Raw genomic sequence first — 16905 nt, forward strand, 5'->3', positions numbered from 1 at the left:
AACATCCTGGTAAATCTCCTTTGCACCTTTTCCAAATCTTCCACATCCTTCCTAAAATCAGGCGACCAGAACTGTACACAGTACTCCAAATGTGGCCTTATCAAGGTTTTGTACAGCTGCATCATCACATCACGGTTCTTAAATTTAATCTCTCTGTTAATGAACGCTAGCACACCATAGGCCTTCTTCACAGCTGTATCCACTTGAGTGGCAACTTTCAAAGATGAATGAACATAGACCCCAAGATCTCTGTGCTCCTCCACATTGCCAAGAACCTTACCGTTAACCCTGTATTCCGCATTGAAATTTGTCCTTCCAAAATGGACAACCTCACACTTTTCAGGGTTAAACTCCATCTGCCACTTCTCAGCCCAGCTCTGCATCCTATCTATGTCTCTTTGCAGCCGACAACAGCCCTCCTCACTATCCACAACACCACCAATCTTCGTATCGTCTGCAAATTTACTGACCCACCCTTCAACTCCATCATCCAAGTCATTAATGAAAATCACAAACAGCAGAGGACCCAGAACTGATCCCTGTGGTACGCCACTGGTAACTGGGATCCAGGCTGAATATTTGCCATCCACCACCACTCCCTGACTTCTATCGGTTAGCCAGTTTGTTATCCAAGTGGCCAAATTTCCCACTATCCCATGCCTTCTTACTTTCTGTATAAGCCTACCATGGGGAACCTTATCAAACACCTTACTAAAATCCATGTACACTACATCCACTGCTTTACCTTCATCCACATGTTGGTCACCTCCTCAAAGAATTCAATAAGACTTGTAAAGGCAAGACCTACCCCTCACAAATCCGTGCTGACTATCCCTAATCAATCAGTGTCTTTCCAGATGCTCAGAAATCCTATCCTTCAGTACCTTTTCCATTACTTTGCCTACAACCGAAGTAAGACTAACTGGCCTGTAATTCCCAGGGTTATCCCTATTCCCTTTTTTGAACAGGGGCACGACATTCGCCACTCTCCAATCCCCTGGTACCACCCCTGTTGACGGTGAGGACGAAAAGATCATTGCCAACGGCTCTGCAATTTCATCTCTTGCTTCTCATAGAATCCTTGGATATATCCCGTCAGGCCCGGGGACTTGTCTATTCTCAAGTTTTTCAAAATGCCCAACACATCTTCCTTCCTAACAAGTATTTCCTCGAGCTTACCAGTCTATTTCACAACTGTCCTCTCCAACAATGTGGCCCCTCTCATTTGTAAATACTGAACAAAAGTACTCGTTCAAGACCTTTCCTATCTTTTCAGACTCAATACACAATCTCCTGCTCTGTCCTTGATTGGACCTACCCTCGCTCTAGTCATTCTCATATTTCTCACATATGTGTAAAAGGCCTTGGGGTTTTCCTTGATCCTACTCGCCAAAGATTTTTCATGGCCTCTCTTAGTTCTCCTAATCCCTTTCTTCAGTTCCCTCCTGACTATCTTGTATCCCTCCAGCGCCCTGTCTGAACCTTGTTTCCTCAGCCTTACGCAAGTCTCCTTCTCCCTCTTAACAAGACATTCAACCTCTCTTGTCAACCATGGTTCCCTCACTCGACCACCTCTACCCTGCCTGACAGGGACATACATATCAAGGACACGTAGTACCTGTTCCTTGAATAAGTTCCACATTTCACTTGTGTCCTTCCCTGACAGCCTATGTTCCCAACTTATGCACTTCAATTCTTGTCTGACAACATCGTATTTACCCTTCCCCCAATTGTAAACATTGCCCTGTAGCACGCACCTATCCCTCTCCATTACTAAAGTGAAAGTCACAGAATTGTGGTCACTATCTCCAAAATGCTCCCCTACTAACAAATCTATCACTTGCCCTGGTTCATTACCAAATCCAATATGGCCACTCCTCTGGTCGGACAATCTACATACTGTGTTGGAAAAGCTTCCTGGACACACTGCACAAACACCACCCCATCCAAACTATTTGATCTAAAGAGTTTCCACTCAATGTTTGGGAAGTTGAAGTCACCCATGACTACTTACTACCTTGTGACTTCTGCACCTTTCCAAAATCTGTTTCCCAATCTGTTCCTCCACATCTCTGCTACTATTGGGGGGCCTACAGAAAACTCCCAACAAGGTGACTGCTCCTTTCCTATTTCTGACTTCAACCCATACTACCTCAGTAGGCAGATACTCCTCAAACTGCCTTTCTGCAGCTGTTATACTATCTCTAATTAACAATGCCACCCCCCACCTCTTTTACCACCTTCCCTAATCTTATTGAAACATCTATAACCAGGGACCTCCAACAACCATTTCTGCCCCTCTTCTATCCAAGTTTCCGTGATGGCCACCACATCGTAGTCCCAAGTACCGATCCATGCCTTAAGTTCACCCACCTTATTCCTGATGCTTCTTGCATTGAAGTATACACACTTCCACCCATCTCCGTGCCTGCAAGTACTCTCCTTTGTCAGTGTTCCCTTCCCCACTGCCTCACTACACGCTTTGGCGTCCTGAATATCGGCTACCTTAGTTGCTGGACTACAAATCCGTTTCCCATTTCCCTGCCAAATTAGTTTAAACCCTCCCGAAGAGTACTAGAAAACCTCCCTCCCAGGATATTGGTGCCCCTCTGGTTCAGATGCAACCCGTCCTGCTTGTACAGGTCCCACCTTCCCCAGAATGCGCTCCAATTATCCAAATACCTGAAACCCTCCCTCCTACACCATTCCTGCAGCCACGTGTTCAGCTGCACTCGCTCCCTATTCCTAGCCTCGCTATCACGTGGCACCGGCAACAAACCAGAGATGACAACTCTGTCTGTCCTGGCTTTTAACTTCCAGCCTAACTCCCTCAATTCATTTATTACCTCCACACCCCTTTTCCTACCTACGTCGTTGGTACCAATGTGCACCACGACTTCTGGCTGCTTCCCCTCCCCCTTAAGGATCCTGAAGACACGATCCGAGACATCCCTGGCCCTGGCACCCGGGAGGCAACATACCTTCCGGGAGTCTCGCTCGTGACCACAGAATCTCCTATCGATTCCCCTAACCATTGAATCTCCTACAACTATTGCTTTTCTATTTTCCCCCCTTCCCTTCTGAGCCCCAGAGCCAGACTCCGTGCCAGAGACCTGGCCGCTAGGGCCTTCCCCCGGTATGTCATCCCCCCAACAGCATCCAAAATGGTATACTTGTTTTGAAGGAGAACGGCCACGAGGGATCCCTGCACTGCCTGCCTGTTTGTTTTCTTTTCCCTGACTGTAACCCAGCTCTCTTGTCCTGTACCTTGGGTGTGGCTACCTCCCTGTAACTCTTTTCTATAACCCCCTCTGCCTCCCGGATGATCCGAAGTTCATCCAGCTTCAGCTCCCTAACACGGTCTCTGAGGAGCTGGGGTTAGGTGCACTTCCCGCAGGTATAGTCAGCGGGGACACCGGTGGTATCCCTCACCATCCACATCCAACAGGAGGAGCATGCAACTGGCCTAGCCTCTATTCCCTCTTACCATACAGAATATATCTGCCCTGTGGACCAACTGGACCTCCGCCTCTGCTCCCAGTCAGCTGCACTCTCTGTAAACTCCTGGCTCCCTTCTCGCTCTTTGCGGAAATGTAGGAAACGAAATGAAAGGAGCACCTTACTCCCGCCTCACCTAACTCCCTCAGTCACCAAACTCTCACTATAGCACTCAAATGCACCAAATTCAGCAAACGATGACCATGAAACCATTGTCGATTTTTACTAATGTCCCTTAAGAGAAAGAAATCTGCCATACTTACCTGGTCTGGCCTACAAGCAACTCCAAATGCACAGCAACGTGGTTGACTTTAAATGCCCTTTTAAATGCTGTGCAAACCACTAAATTCAAGGGCAATTAGGGATCTGTTTAATACTGGCACAGCCAGCGATGCTCACATCCCATGAATGAATAAAATAAAAATCCCAACTCCCACATCAACTATTCCAGTGAATGAACATTCCAATCTTAGCATCCAATTGTGGGATGCTTTGCGCCATGGTTCACGTCCAAGAGGAAATTTTTATTGAGAATAACTAACTTCGTTTCTACTCAATCCTCAAGAGACGGAAACAGTTTGTCTAACGCATTTTAGCGCACCGTCTCTCCACGAAGCCACTAGCTATTTCGTTGTTATCTTTTTATTCCATGCGGACTGACGAATGAGTGAATAGGATTATATTCTGTCCAACAGCAGAGACGCAGTAGATGTGCTCTGTTATCAATAGTTGCTTAGCAGCAACCCAAGGCTTTCTAGAAGGGGAGCGGTGACACCAAGCAGGGAGTTAAGAGAAGAACATCACAGACATTTATTGTCGCTTTTGGTTTAAATGCTCTGGGCAGATAAATTTCCACGGGTTTGAAAATAAATTGGTGGTCAGAATACCCCCACTGTCGGATTAATGGCCTCCATGCTTAATTCATACTAATGAGGTGAGAAATTGAAAATACTGCTGCATCGCGACAGATTCAATGTGAATTGAATGTTCAGAAAAATTGTAATACTGTTAACCTTCCAGCATTTTGAAAATGCTAATGTAAGTATTGCAGATTCTGGGCATTCCTTACTTGACAGTCAGCCATTAGCAAGGTTATCGCAAAGTATTGAAGAGCTGAAACAGGCCATTCAACCCATTACACCCATGCCTGTGTTCATACTCCACCCGAGCCTCCTTTTATCCTACTTCATTTTGTCTTCTATTTCTTCCCCCCTCCCTCCTGTTATAAAGCTTCCATTGCTGCTAGTCACCTCAACTACTACCTGTGGTGGCAGCTTTTACCTTGGGTCAAGACATTTCTCCCGAATTCCCTATCGGATGTATTAGTGCCGATCTAGACACGGTTTGCATTTATATGTCCGGCGGCAGAACGGTAGCATTGTGGATAGCACAATTGCTTCACAGCTCCAGGGTCCCAGGTTCGATTCCGGCTTGGGTCACTGTCTGTGCGGAGTCTGCACATCCTCCCCGTGTGTGCGTGGGTTTCCTCCGGGTGCTCCGGTTTCCTCCCATAGTCCAAAGATGTGCAGGTTAGGTGGATTGGCCATGATAAATTGCCCTTAGTGTCCACAATTGCCCTTAGTGTTGGGTGGGGTTACTGGGTTCTAGGGATAGGGTGGAGGTGTTGACCTTGGGTAGGGTGCTCTTTCCAAGAGCCGGTGATGACTCGATGGGCCGAATGGCCTCCTTCTGAACTGTAAATTCTATATTGCACCGGTCACAGCCACAGGATGTCCCGGGAGGTACTTTGGAAATGTAGTCAATGTTGTAACGTAACCAGAGGGCAGCACGGTGGCGCAGTGGATTAGCCCTGCTGCCTCACGGCGCCGAGGTCCCAGGTTCGATCCCGGCCCTGGGTCACTGCCCGTGTGGAGTTTGCACATTCTCCCCGTGTTTGCGTGGGTTTCGTCCCCACAACCCAAAGATGTGCAGGGTAGGTGGATTGGCCACGCTAAATTGCCCCTTAATTGGAAAAAATGAATTGGGTACTCTAAATTTTTTTTTAAATGTAACGTAACCAATTTGCACACAGCAAGCTCCTACAAACAGTAATGTGATGGCTACCAGATAAGCTGTTTTATGTAATATTGGTTGAGTGATAAATATTGGCCAGGGCACCAGTACCCCCTTGCCCCTCTTCGAAACAGTGCCACAGGATCCTTTATGTCTGAATGAAGACATCTCCACAAGAGCACTGCTGCTTCACCGGTGCGACCACCTTTACTTTTGTGTTCAGGTTTCTCAACTGCAACTTGCAGCCAATGAATATTTTTCAGCATAGTCGCCGTCCTAACGTGGCAAGCAATTTGCACCAAACAGCAATGTGATAACGACCAGGTAATGTGTGTTTGTGATGTAGACTGAGAATCAATATTGGCCAGGACACCGGGGAATACAGCCCTGCGCTTCTCCAGTTTTGTGGTTTTTCTGCTCACGGGTGGGCACTTGAACCCATTACTTTCTGGCTCAGGAGGTGAGAGAGTCGCCAACGGGGGCCACTGCCCGACCCCAAATCTTAAAAACCTCAATTTCTGCTCGCGTCCTCAAGCGGAATCATGTCTCTCGTTACATAATCATAAAGACCTCTCTGTCAGGTCACCCTCAACCTTCTCCTTTTCCAGAGAAAAGAGCCCCGAGCTCGTCCAATCTTTCATGCCAGGCATAACTGCTGAGTTCCGATATCATCCTTATAAAAAAAAAGATTTAAGAGTGCCCAATTATTTTTTTCCCCCCCAATTAAGGGACAATTTAGTGTGGCCAATCCACCTAAACTGCAACATCGTTTTGGGTTGTGGGGGGTGAGACCCACGCAGACACGGGGCGAATGTGCAAACTCCACATGGACAGTGGAGTTCTGATACCATCCTAATAAATCTCTCTGTGCATCTCCCGCAGTGCCTCGGTAAACTGTTGATAATATGGAGACCAGAACTCTGCACAGTTTCCGAGCCTGGTCAGAGACGCACATCCTCTTGAGCAGCTGCGCTCTCTAAACACAATTTAAATATGGGTGGAGCGGTAGCACAGTGGTTAGCACTGTCGCTTCACAGCGCCAGGGTCCCAGGTTCGATTCCCACTTGGGTCACTGTCTGTGCGGAATCTGCGCGTTCTCCCAGTGTCTGCGTGGGTTTCCTCCGGGTGCGCCGGTTTCCTCCCACAAGTCCCGAAAGACATGCAGATTAGGTGAATTAGACATTCTGACATCTCCCTCCGTGTACCCGAGCAGGCGCCTGAGTGTGGAGACTAGGGGCTTTTCACAGTAACTTCATTGTGGTGTTAATGTACTTGTGACAATAATAAACATTATTCTAAACTGATTAATACAGCATTCTTCTATCTTTTTCCCTAGTCAGTCGTTGGTGGGTCTTCCCTGGTCATCGGTCTTTGCGCCTTTGGGAGGTTTAGACCGTGTTGTGTGTTTTGGGGGCCGCCAAGTCAGTGCAAGGGACTTGGAACCAGCGAAGGACCGGCTCATGTCTCAGGGCTTTCATACGCTCGAGAGTGGTAATTATTGATGCACAGCCAGGAGTGCTTCACCCCCGCGGGGCACCAGTGTGGCAGTCTATATTTACACAAACACACAAACCATCTGTGCCAACAATTTCAGTCCCAGAGATTAGAGTTATTGATTTTTGGGGGTGGGGGATATTTTATTTTATTTTTTTTTTAAACTTGCGTCAGCCCTCCCACCCCTCCCCTGCTTTCAAAACATACCTTTAGATTTAAGCCCGCTGCTTTCATCATCAGAGCCACTGTCAGACTCAAAGAGATCCCTGAACTCTTTCTTGTCTTTCTCTTTGCTCTCCTGCACCTTCCTGCGTTTGATCTCGGGGAAATTCAGCTCTTCCAGCTGGTCGGGAGAAGAGGCGAGAGCATGAAATATAAAATAAGCATTTACTACAAAGTCCGCTTTAAATGCACCGACTTAAAACACCAAGCGAGCAGGGTCGCATCAAACGCCTTTCCCTATCTGCGTAGAGACACTAGTGAGCGGAGACGAACGAAGGCTTTCTTCAAAGTGACATTCATTTAAGACTCATTTGCTTTGGGGGGGGGGGGGGGGGGGGGGGGCGGGGGGGAGGGGTGGAGAGAGAGAGAGAGAGAGAGAGAGAGTGTAGATCCCTGAAGCAACCTGACCAATCCCAAACTCTGTCTCTCTGGCACCAATCAGGCAAACTCAAGACATAGAATTTACAACGCAGAAGGAGGCCATTCGGCCCATCGCGTCTGCACCGGCTCTTGGAAAGAGCACCCTACTCAAGACCATGCCCCCACCCCATCCCCGTAATCCAGTAACCCCACTTAACCTTTTTGGACACTAAGGGCAAATTTAGCACGGTCAATCCACCTAACCCGCACACATCTTTGGACATGCAAAATAAAAATAGATGGAACACACAAAACAAAATCAGTAATTTGCGACCTCCTAGCGAGGGGAATGAAGCCCGACCTGGGGTGCTTCTGGACACATTTTTCCTCCCTTTGAAACAGTCACCTCCTTTCCGAACCATCTAGCCCAGATAATGAAAAGGAACACGGAATTCTGTCAATTAAATGCGCTTGGAAAGATTGGTTCAGCTCAGTTATATGAGACAGCTGAACCAACAAACTTGTGAAAGACTAATGATTGATGGATTAATGGCTCGCACACTGGAGACGTAAAAACGTCTTCAAAGTAAGGAGGCTAACTACACGGACTTCCAACTTTGACCATTTTGTTTCCTAAAAGTCTCATCGATGGTTCTATTTAACAAAAACAAGATTGATCTTAATATGACGGGTCCTCCCAGGGCCAGGTGTATAGACGGCCCACAGTTACAGCCTTGGTCCAAGAGTTGACATTTATAAGTGGCTGACATCTACGACTCGATCTTTTGAGCTCTTAACAATTACGTCACTGAAGATCAGTAGGATTCGTGTAAATACCTGACAGTTGTACAAGCACAAATATTTTCTCCTACTAGTCATAGATTTTTACAGCATGGAAACAGGCCCTACTTGTCCATGCCGCCCAGCTTTTACCACTAAGCTAGTCCCAATTGCCCACATTTGGCCCAATTTCCTCTATGCCCAGCTTTCCCACATAACTGCGTCTAAATACTTTTTAAAAGAGAAAATTGTACCCACCTCTACCGTTCCAGGCACTCACTACCCTGTGTGTGAAACAGTTGCCCCTCTGGTCTCTTTTGTATCTCTCCCCTCTCACCTTAAACCTAAGCCCTCTAGTTTTAGACACCCCTACCGTTGGGAAAAGATGTTGCCTTATCTATGCCCCTCAGTATTTTATAGACCTCCATAAGATCACCCCTAAACGTCCTACGCTCCAGGGAAAAAAGTCCCAGTCTATCCAGCCTCTCCTTAGAACTCCGACCATCGAGTCCTGGTAGCATCCTAGTAAATCTTTTCTGCACACTTTCTAGTTTAACAATATCCTTCCTATAATAGTGACCAGAACTGTGCACAGTATTCCAAGTGTGGCCTCACCAAAGTCTTGTACAACTTCAACAAGACGTCCCAACTCCTGTATTCAATGTTCTGGTGGCCGCTATGTATTTTAAACTCTTCTCATTTAATTAGGTGCAGAAACTGAATATCCTTTACTGTGGATCTTTAATTTGGTTAAGCTAATGCGGCTCAGATTTAATGCAGTTTTTATCAAACATATTTTATTCTCCATTCGCACTCTTCTGAAAGCCATGGATGTTTTCTTTTTATTTGGTCATGGGATGTGGGCGTCGCAGGCCGGGCCAACATTTGTTGCCCATCCCAGAGGAGCATTTAAGTGTTAACCACATTGCTGTGGGTCTGGAGTCACATGTAGGCCAGACCAGGTAAGGACGGCAGATTTCCTTCCCTAAAGGACATTAGTGAACCAGATGAGTTTTTACGACAGTCGACAACGGTCATCACAATACTTTTAATTCCAGATTTTATTTTGTATCGAATGCTAGTGGGGAGGAATGGTAGCTCAGTGGTTAGCACTGTTGCCCCATAGCGCCAGGGTTCGATTCCCGGCTTGGCTGACTGTCTGTGCGGAGTCTGCACGTTCTCCCCGTGTCTGCGTGGGTTTCCTCCGGGTGCTCCGGTTTCCTCCCACAGTCCAAAGAGGTGCAGATAAGGTGGGGTTATGGGGTTACAGAGACAAGGTGGGGGACGGGGCCTAGGTGGGTGCTCTTTCAGAGGGTGGTGCAGACCCGACTTAATTGGAGGTGCAGACCTGATGGGCTGAATGGCCTCCTACCTCACTGCAGGGAGTCTATGGTTCTATGCTTTATATAAATCGTTAATTAAAAGTTCTGATGATTTGTCCAACAGGGGTTATGACATGCAAGCTTGTCAACACACTTCAACCTACCCTCTCCTTGCCAGTGATCTCCAGCGCCAACTCCTTGTCCCTCAGTTTCTTCCAGCTGCTGTAGTACTTCTGCAGAGGGGTACCTTCCTCTTTCAGCACCTTCTCCCACAATGCCTGACTCACACAAACAAAAGAGGCTCATTAGGGCAAAGACTAAACCAAGGAAATTCGTTACAAAAGACCTGGCGACTGGATTGCCATGAAGGTTTTGCAAATTCTAAACTACCTTGCACTCTAAACAAAGCAACTTAACAACATCACCAACCACTGGAGAAAGTAGGAAAGAAGCTTCATGGTTCTGTGGTGCTTTTATTCATATTTCGAAGAAAAATCAATAACGAGCATTGTGGGATCTCAGGAGACCGCAAAGTATTCCTGAAGTTTTGCTGCTGCCGGAACGCCGTGAGGATAGGCAGCAAATACACACAGCAACTTGCCCCAGACAGCGATGCCATTAAACCACCATTTAATCGGCAATGAAAATAGAAAATGCTGGAAATACTCAGCAGACCTGGCAACATCTGCGGAGAAAGAAACAGAGTTAATGTTTCAGGTCGACGGGAGAGTAAATGGTGAAAAAGGTGATGCGGCGAGCCAAGAAATAAAGGATGTGCCTCGTGGAGGTGTGAATGGCTGGATCCCGAACAGATCCCATCCAATCCCAAAGTAATGGAAACAGGAAAGGTGGGAGAGAAAGAAACCAGTCAGACAAAAAAAAAAAAATGGGGGCAGAGGTTTCTGACCTAAAATTATTGGACTCAATGGTGAGTCCAGACTATCATCTGTGTATAATACGAGTAGATCTTCATCATCTGTATTTGTATTACAAGTTTTACTGTTGTAGCTCTAGCATCCGACCAGCAGGTGGTGCAAGTATGCAGGCACATGGCCTGGACGCACCATGTGTTCCAGGACAAGGTGTTAGTAAGGAGTTGATAGCAGTCACATATTGGAGTAGCTCTGTCGTATCTTAGTGTAAGTTAGTGTTGGAACATTATTTCCAACTGTATTAATCTTAAGACATTACAGTAATCCGTTAGAGTGGTGTTAGTAATAAATAGTTTTGTTGGAAAACAAAGTCAAATGTTCTTTTGTTAACACTACCAGATCAAGGTTCAACTTCAGCATAATCAAAGAACATTGCACAGGAGGCTGCGATGTGCCGAATCGGAAGATGGAGTTGTCGTTCTCCCGAGCTTGCGTCGAGCTTCACTGGAACTCTACAGCAGGCAGGAAGGTCAGAGTGCGAGGAAGGCGGAGAATCAAAATGACGGGTGCCGGGAAGGTCGGACCACGCTTGCAGACTGAGTGGAGGTGTTCCGCAAAGCGGTCACCCAGTTTACATTTGGTCTTCCCACTTTTTCCTTCGTCTTGTTTAATCTATTTACTACCTATTGGATCAAAGACGATTGGCGGCCTAGCCTGTGCTTCCTTGAATAGACCCAGGAGGTTTATTTTTGTCGTGAGAGTGTTTTTAAGAAATGGGTGTTTATAAATGGGTATGTACATAAATATCTGTAGTGAGAGTACCTTTAAGAAATGGGTGTTTAGGGCCTGATAATGGGGGGAGACTTTAACACCGTGTTGGATCCGGCACTGGATCGCTCCAGGTCTAGGACGGGTAGGAAGCCGGCGGCGGCTAGTGTTGAGGGGATTTATGGCCCAAATGGGAGGGGTGGACCCTTGGAGATTTGCAAGGCCGGGGGCTAGGGAATTTTCATTCTTCTCACATGTCCATAAGGCTTAATCTCCTTGATCCTGAAGCGGGACAAGGATCCCCTGCAATGTGGGTCTTACAGACCGATTTCCTTGCTAAATGTAGATGCCAAGGTGCTGGCAAAGGTCTTAGCCACGAGGATTGAGGATTGTGTGCCGCAGATCATCCATGAAGACCAGACTGGGTTTGTGAAGGGGAGGCAGTTGAACGCGAATGTGCGGAGGCTTTTGAACGTTATCATGATGCCGGCGAGGGAGGGGGACGCGGAGATAGTGGTGGCGATGGACGCTGAGAAAGCCTTCTATAGGGTAGAGTGGGGGTACCTGTGGGAGGTGCTGAAGAGGTTCGGGTTTGGGGAGGGGTTTGTCAGGTGGGTTAGGCTGTTGTATGAGGTCCTGATGGCGAGTGTGGCCACAAATAGGAGGAGATCAGAGTACTTTCGGTTGCACCGAGGGACGAGACAGGGGTGTCCCCTGTCCCCCTTGCTCTTCGCACTGGCGATTGAACCCCTGGCTGTGGCACTGAGAGAGTCGAGGAACTGGAGGGGGTTGGTGCGGGGTGGGGAGGAGCATAGGGTGTCGCTTTATGTGGACGACCTGCTGTTGTATGTGGTGGACCCGGTGGGAGGAATGCCAGAGGTAATGAGGATCCTTAGGGACTTCGGGGACTTTTCGGGGTACAAGTTCAATATGGGGAAGAGCGAGCTGTTCGTAGTTCAGCTAGGGGACCAGGAGAGCTCCCACTAAAAAGGGCGGAGAGGAGCTTCAGATATTTGGGGGTCCAGATGGCCAGGAGCTGGGGGGCCCTGCATAGGCTTAACTTTACAAGGCTGGTGGAGGAAATGGAGGAGGAGTTCAAGAGGTGGGACGTGTTGCCGCTGTCCTTGGCGGGTAGGGTGCAGTCAATCAAAATGACGGTGCTCCCAAGGTTTTTGTTCCTGTTCCAGTGCCTCCCCATGTTTATCCCGAAGGCTTTTTTTAGGCGGGTTAACAGGAGTATAATGGGGTTTGTGTGGGCGCGAGGGACTACCGAGGGTGAGACGGGTGTTCCTGCAGCGGAGTAGAGATAGGGGGGGCTGGCGCTGCCCAACCTCTGTGGGTACTACTGGGCCGCCAATGCGACAATGGTGCGCAAGTGGGTGATGGAGGGGGAGGGGGCTTCTTGGAAGCGGCTGGAGACGGCGTCCTGTGTGGGTACGAGTCTGGGGGTGCTGGCAACGGCGCCGCTCCCTCCAAGGAGGTATACCACGAGCCCGGTAGTGGCGGCGGCCCTCAAAATTTGGGGGCAGTGGAGGCGGCATAGGGGGGAAGTTGGGGCCTCGGCACGGACCCCATTACGGGGGAACGACCGGTTCGCCCCAGGAAGAACAGGTGGAGGGTTTTCGGGGTGGCACAGGGCAGGGATACGAAAGTTGGGGGACCTGTTTGTGGACGGGAAGTTTGCGAGCTTGGCTGAGCTGGAGAAGTACGGGCTCCCCCCCAGGGAACACCTTCAGGTACTTACAGGTAAGGGCGTTTGCCAGACAGCAGGTGGTGGAATTCCCGCGGCTACTGCCACACACAGTACAGGACAGGGTACTTTCAGGGGGGGGTGGGTGGGAGTGGGGAAGATCTCGGAAACTTACCAGGTGATGCAGGAGGAGGAGGAGGCCTCGGTGGTGGAGTTGAAAGGTAAGTGGGAGGAGGAGTTGGGAGAGGAGATCGATGCCCTAGGGAAGGTGAACTCTTCCTCTTCGTACGAGAGGCTCAGCCTCATACAGTTTAAAGTGCTGCACAGGGCACACATGACCGGGACAAGGATGAGCCGGTTCTTTGGGGGTGAGGACAGGTGTGTTAGGTGCTCAGGGAGCCCAGCAAATCAAACCCATATGTTCTGGGCATGCCCAGCGCTGGAAGAATTTTGGAAGGGCGTAGTGAGGACGGTGTCGAGGGTGGTAGGATCCAGGGTCAGACCGGGCTGGGGGCTCGCAATATTTGGGGTGGCAGAGGAGCCGGGAGTGCAGGAGGCGAAAGAGGTCGGAATTCTGGCCTTTGAGTCCCTGGTAGCCCGGCGAAGGATTCTCCTTCAGTGGAAAGATGCGAGGCCCCCAAGCGTGGAATCCTGGATCAGCGATAGGGCAGGGTTCATTAAATTGGAGAGGGTGAAATCCGCCTTGAGAGGGTCGGTACAAGGGTTCTTTAGGCGGTGGCAACGGTTCTTAGACTTTCTGGCAGAACGATAGACATTGGTCAATGGCAGCAGCAGCTCGGGGGGGGGGGGGGGTTACTTTATCTTTGTTTATGTTATTTACACTGGAGGGTCTGAGGGGGTGTATACACCTGTTGTGTTAAGTCGGGGTGTTAATGTTAATTTATTATTTATGTACCGGGGGGGGGGGGGGGGGGGGGTTAGGGGGTTGCTTTTTTAGATTGTGTTTTGTACTTAACCCTGTTGGGTTCTTTTTTCTTTCTCATTTTGTTATTGATATTTTATGAAAACCTTTAATAAAAATTATTTTTTTTAAAAAACGAAATGGGTGTTTACCACTGCAGTGATGTCAGAGAGTGGGTGGAGCTGGGCTGTCTGTCAGCTTTTTACTTTTGTTTTGGGCTGTTTGCTGCCGGTTGTGTTTTAGTTTCATTTTCAGAGCTGGATAGCTGCAGTCACAGCCGGAAGGTATATGAGTTTCGCTCTGTAATCTAAAGACTGTAAATCGATCCTGGTGATTTAAAACTAATAACAGTAGTGACTTTAACCGGATGTGCTTCTGGTAAACGGTGTTTTAAGTCTTATGGATGTTAAAAGGAAAGCTTAAAGGATTACTTAGTGTTGTATTCTTTGGGGGTTGTATTTGAATTAATGGTTGCTAAGATGTTCACTGTATGTTTTAAAAAGGTTAACCTTAGTTCATAGAATAAACATTGTTTTGCTTTAAAAAATATATTTCCATTTCTGCTGTCCCACACCTGTAGAGTGGGCCGTGTGCTCCCCATACCACAATCTATTAAACGTTGTGGGTCTGGTGAACTCCATGATACACTTTGGGGTTCTCTGAACCCTGGCCCATGACATTTTTAAAACTGTAATCCAGCAAGGCAGACAAATATTTTAACCTCAGTACTGCATTGAAATGGCGGCCTAGATCGTGTGCTCCGGCCCCTGGAGAGCTCCTGAACGCACAAACAAATACTTTACATTTTCAAGCACTTGGCTGTCAATTTGAGCATCAACCAGCCAATCCCTTCTTCGTTCACTTGACCTGCTTCAGTTGGGGCTGCCGATAAGATTCATTTCATCAATATTTCAGATCACACTTGACGTTTGCTCAACCGTTTCACATGGGACTAAAAATATTTCGTGCACAAGCATCTTGGATTTCCAGATATTTGCTTGCATATCACTCGAGTCTTAAATCAATTATGCAAGAACCATAAAGTGAAGCTGGCAGCAGCCACAGGGCAGTGCCAGGCCCGGGGTTAACTGTCTATTCTTTAAGATTACAGTTCATGTCCTTCGAAGTCGGAATGTGGCGACTAGGGGCTTTTCACAGTAACTTCATTTGAAGTCTGCTTGTGACAATAAGCGATTTTCATTTCATTTCATTTCATTCATAAAACTGCTCAACTCTTAAGAGTTACTTCAAAGTGCTTATTCCAGTTAACGAATAAAAAATGATTCTAAACATGTCTACTTGATCTTTCCGATTCCAATTCTTTCCTCACATTGGGCGCAGGCTGTGACTATATGGGCAGTATACTCGCCTTTTCCTCAGGAGCTTGTGGGTTCACGTCTCATTTCAGCAACTCGAGTGCAAAAATCAAAACGTTGACAACGGCGGGGGTGCAGCTCTGGCGGGGGTGCAGCTCTGGCGGGGGTGCAGCTCTGGCGGGGGTGCAGCTCTGGCGGGGGTGCAGCTCTGGCGGGGGTGCAGCTCTGGCGGGGGTGCAGCTCTGGCGGGGGTGCAGCTCTGGCGGGGTGCAGCGCTGGCAGAGGTGCTGCCTTTCGGACGGGTACTCCCTCTCTATAAGAGATTCTACAGCACTATTCTGGAGAGGAGCGTGGGGTTATTCCCGGTGTCCTGACCGATATTTATCCTTCAATCAACATCACAAAAACCAGATGATCTGCTCACTGCCACCTTGCTGTAGCTGTGCAGAAACCTGCCTGGACAATCTCCCACATTACAACAGTGACCATACGTCAAAACTATGTGTTGGCTCCATAGTGCTTTGGAATGGTCTGGCAATAATGAAAGGTGCTATATAAATGCAAGTCTTTTTTTTAAAAAATGTGTTTGACACTAGCGATTGGGCATGAACCAGAGGTGATTTGAGGAAAGTGGTTTCGGGGTCTTCAGGAGTAACCTCAGCCGGTACGGGGATCGAACCTGTGCTGTTGGCCTCCATCCACACCACAAACCGGTTATCCAGCCAATTGACCTAAACCGGTCTGTCCCGGAATCACCAACATGTCACAATTAATTTCAAATTCTGCACAATGAATCCCGAACCAGCTCCTATTCTATAGACAATGTCCAGCGAGTAAACTGGCCAACGATTAGGCAGATCAAAATTGGTGTGTTAGGTTAGAAAGATACAAGCAAGCTGCCGCCATGAAGACTGCACTATAAATCACCAGAAAAACAGCATTAATTGATAACAGCCAACTATTATTCGTTCTGGGAGATCTTGCGGTGCAGTGGGGTAGCACCTCTGAGCCGGAAGCTCAGGGTTCGACTCTCACTTGACAGCTATGGAAGGTCCGTCCATAACACAGCCGAACAGGTCAAGTGTGAATCTGCAAATCCATCCAACGTGCCAATGACTGGCGGTAAGAGTGGGAGAATCGTCATTTCATAGCCATTCAGCCCATCGATTCAGCACCGACCCTCTGAAAGAGCGCCCATTCCCCCCCCTCCCCATAACCCAGCTCACCATTGGACACGCGAGAGGAATTCAGAATGGCCAATCCAGCCACCCAAGGCCGGGATCGAACCCGGGGGGGGGGGGGCCCCTGGCGCTGTGAGGCAGCAGTGCTAACCACTGAGCCGCTGAGACTCCTGGTCACTTGGATGTGGAGAGGCGCCTCTCGAGCTACATGACCCTGCCGACAAACTAGCGACCGATTCCAGGAATAACTAGCTATGGAAACAGTCTGCCTTAGTGCAGCACAAGATTCAGGAAGAGAATTGAAATTATTAGATCAAATATAGGGGAGGGGGCGGCGTTGTGGTTTTGTCACTGGACGAGTAATCCAGAGACCCCAGGGTAATGCGCTGGCGACCCGGGTTCAAATCCCACCAGGGCAGATGGTGAAATCTGAATTCAGTAAAAATCTGGAATTATGAGTCTAATGA

The 16905-nt window shown here is 48.2% G+C and overlaps 1 protein-coding gene across 1 annotated transcript in view; it reads right to left on the reverse strand.

The window, feature by feature from the left end:
- Window positions 1–16905, reverse strand: part of noc2l (NOC2-like nucleolar associated transcriptional repressor) — a 205497-nt gene that overhangs the window by 35774 nt on the left and 152818 nt on the right. Inside the window, exons 16-17 of the mRNA XM_072477726.1 lie at window positions 9854–9967; window positions 7213–7348 (exon numbers count right to left, since the gene is read on the reverse strand). Coding sequence (XP_072333827.1) covers window positions 7213–7348; window positions 9854–9967 — 250 coding nt within the window. The remainder of the gene's footprint in view (window positions 1–7212; window positions 7349–9853; window positions 9968–16905) is intronic.

Source organism: Scyliorhinus torazame, chromosome 16 (genome assembly GCF_047496885.1).
Source record: "Scyliorhinus torazame isolate Kashiwa2021f chromosome 16, sScyTor2.1, whole genome shotgun sequence".
Taxonomy (NCBI): Eukaryota; Metazoa; Chordata; class Chondrichthyes; order Carcharhiniformes; family Scyliorhinidae; genus Scyliorhinus; species Scyliorhinus torazame.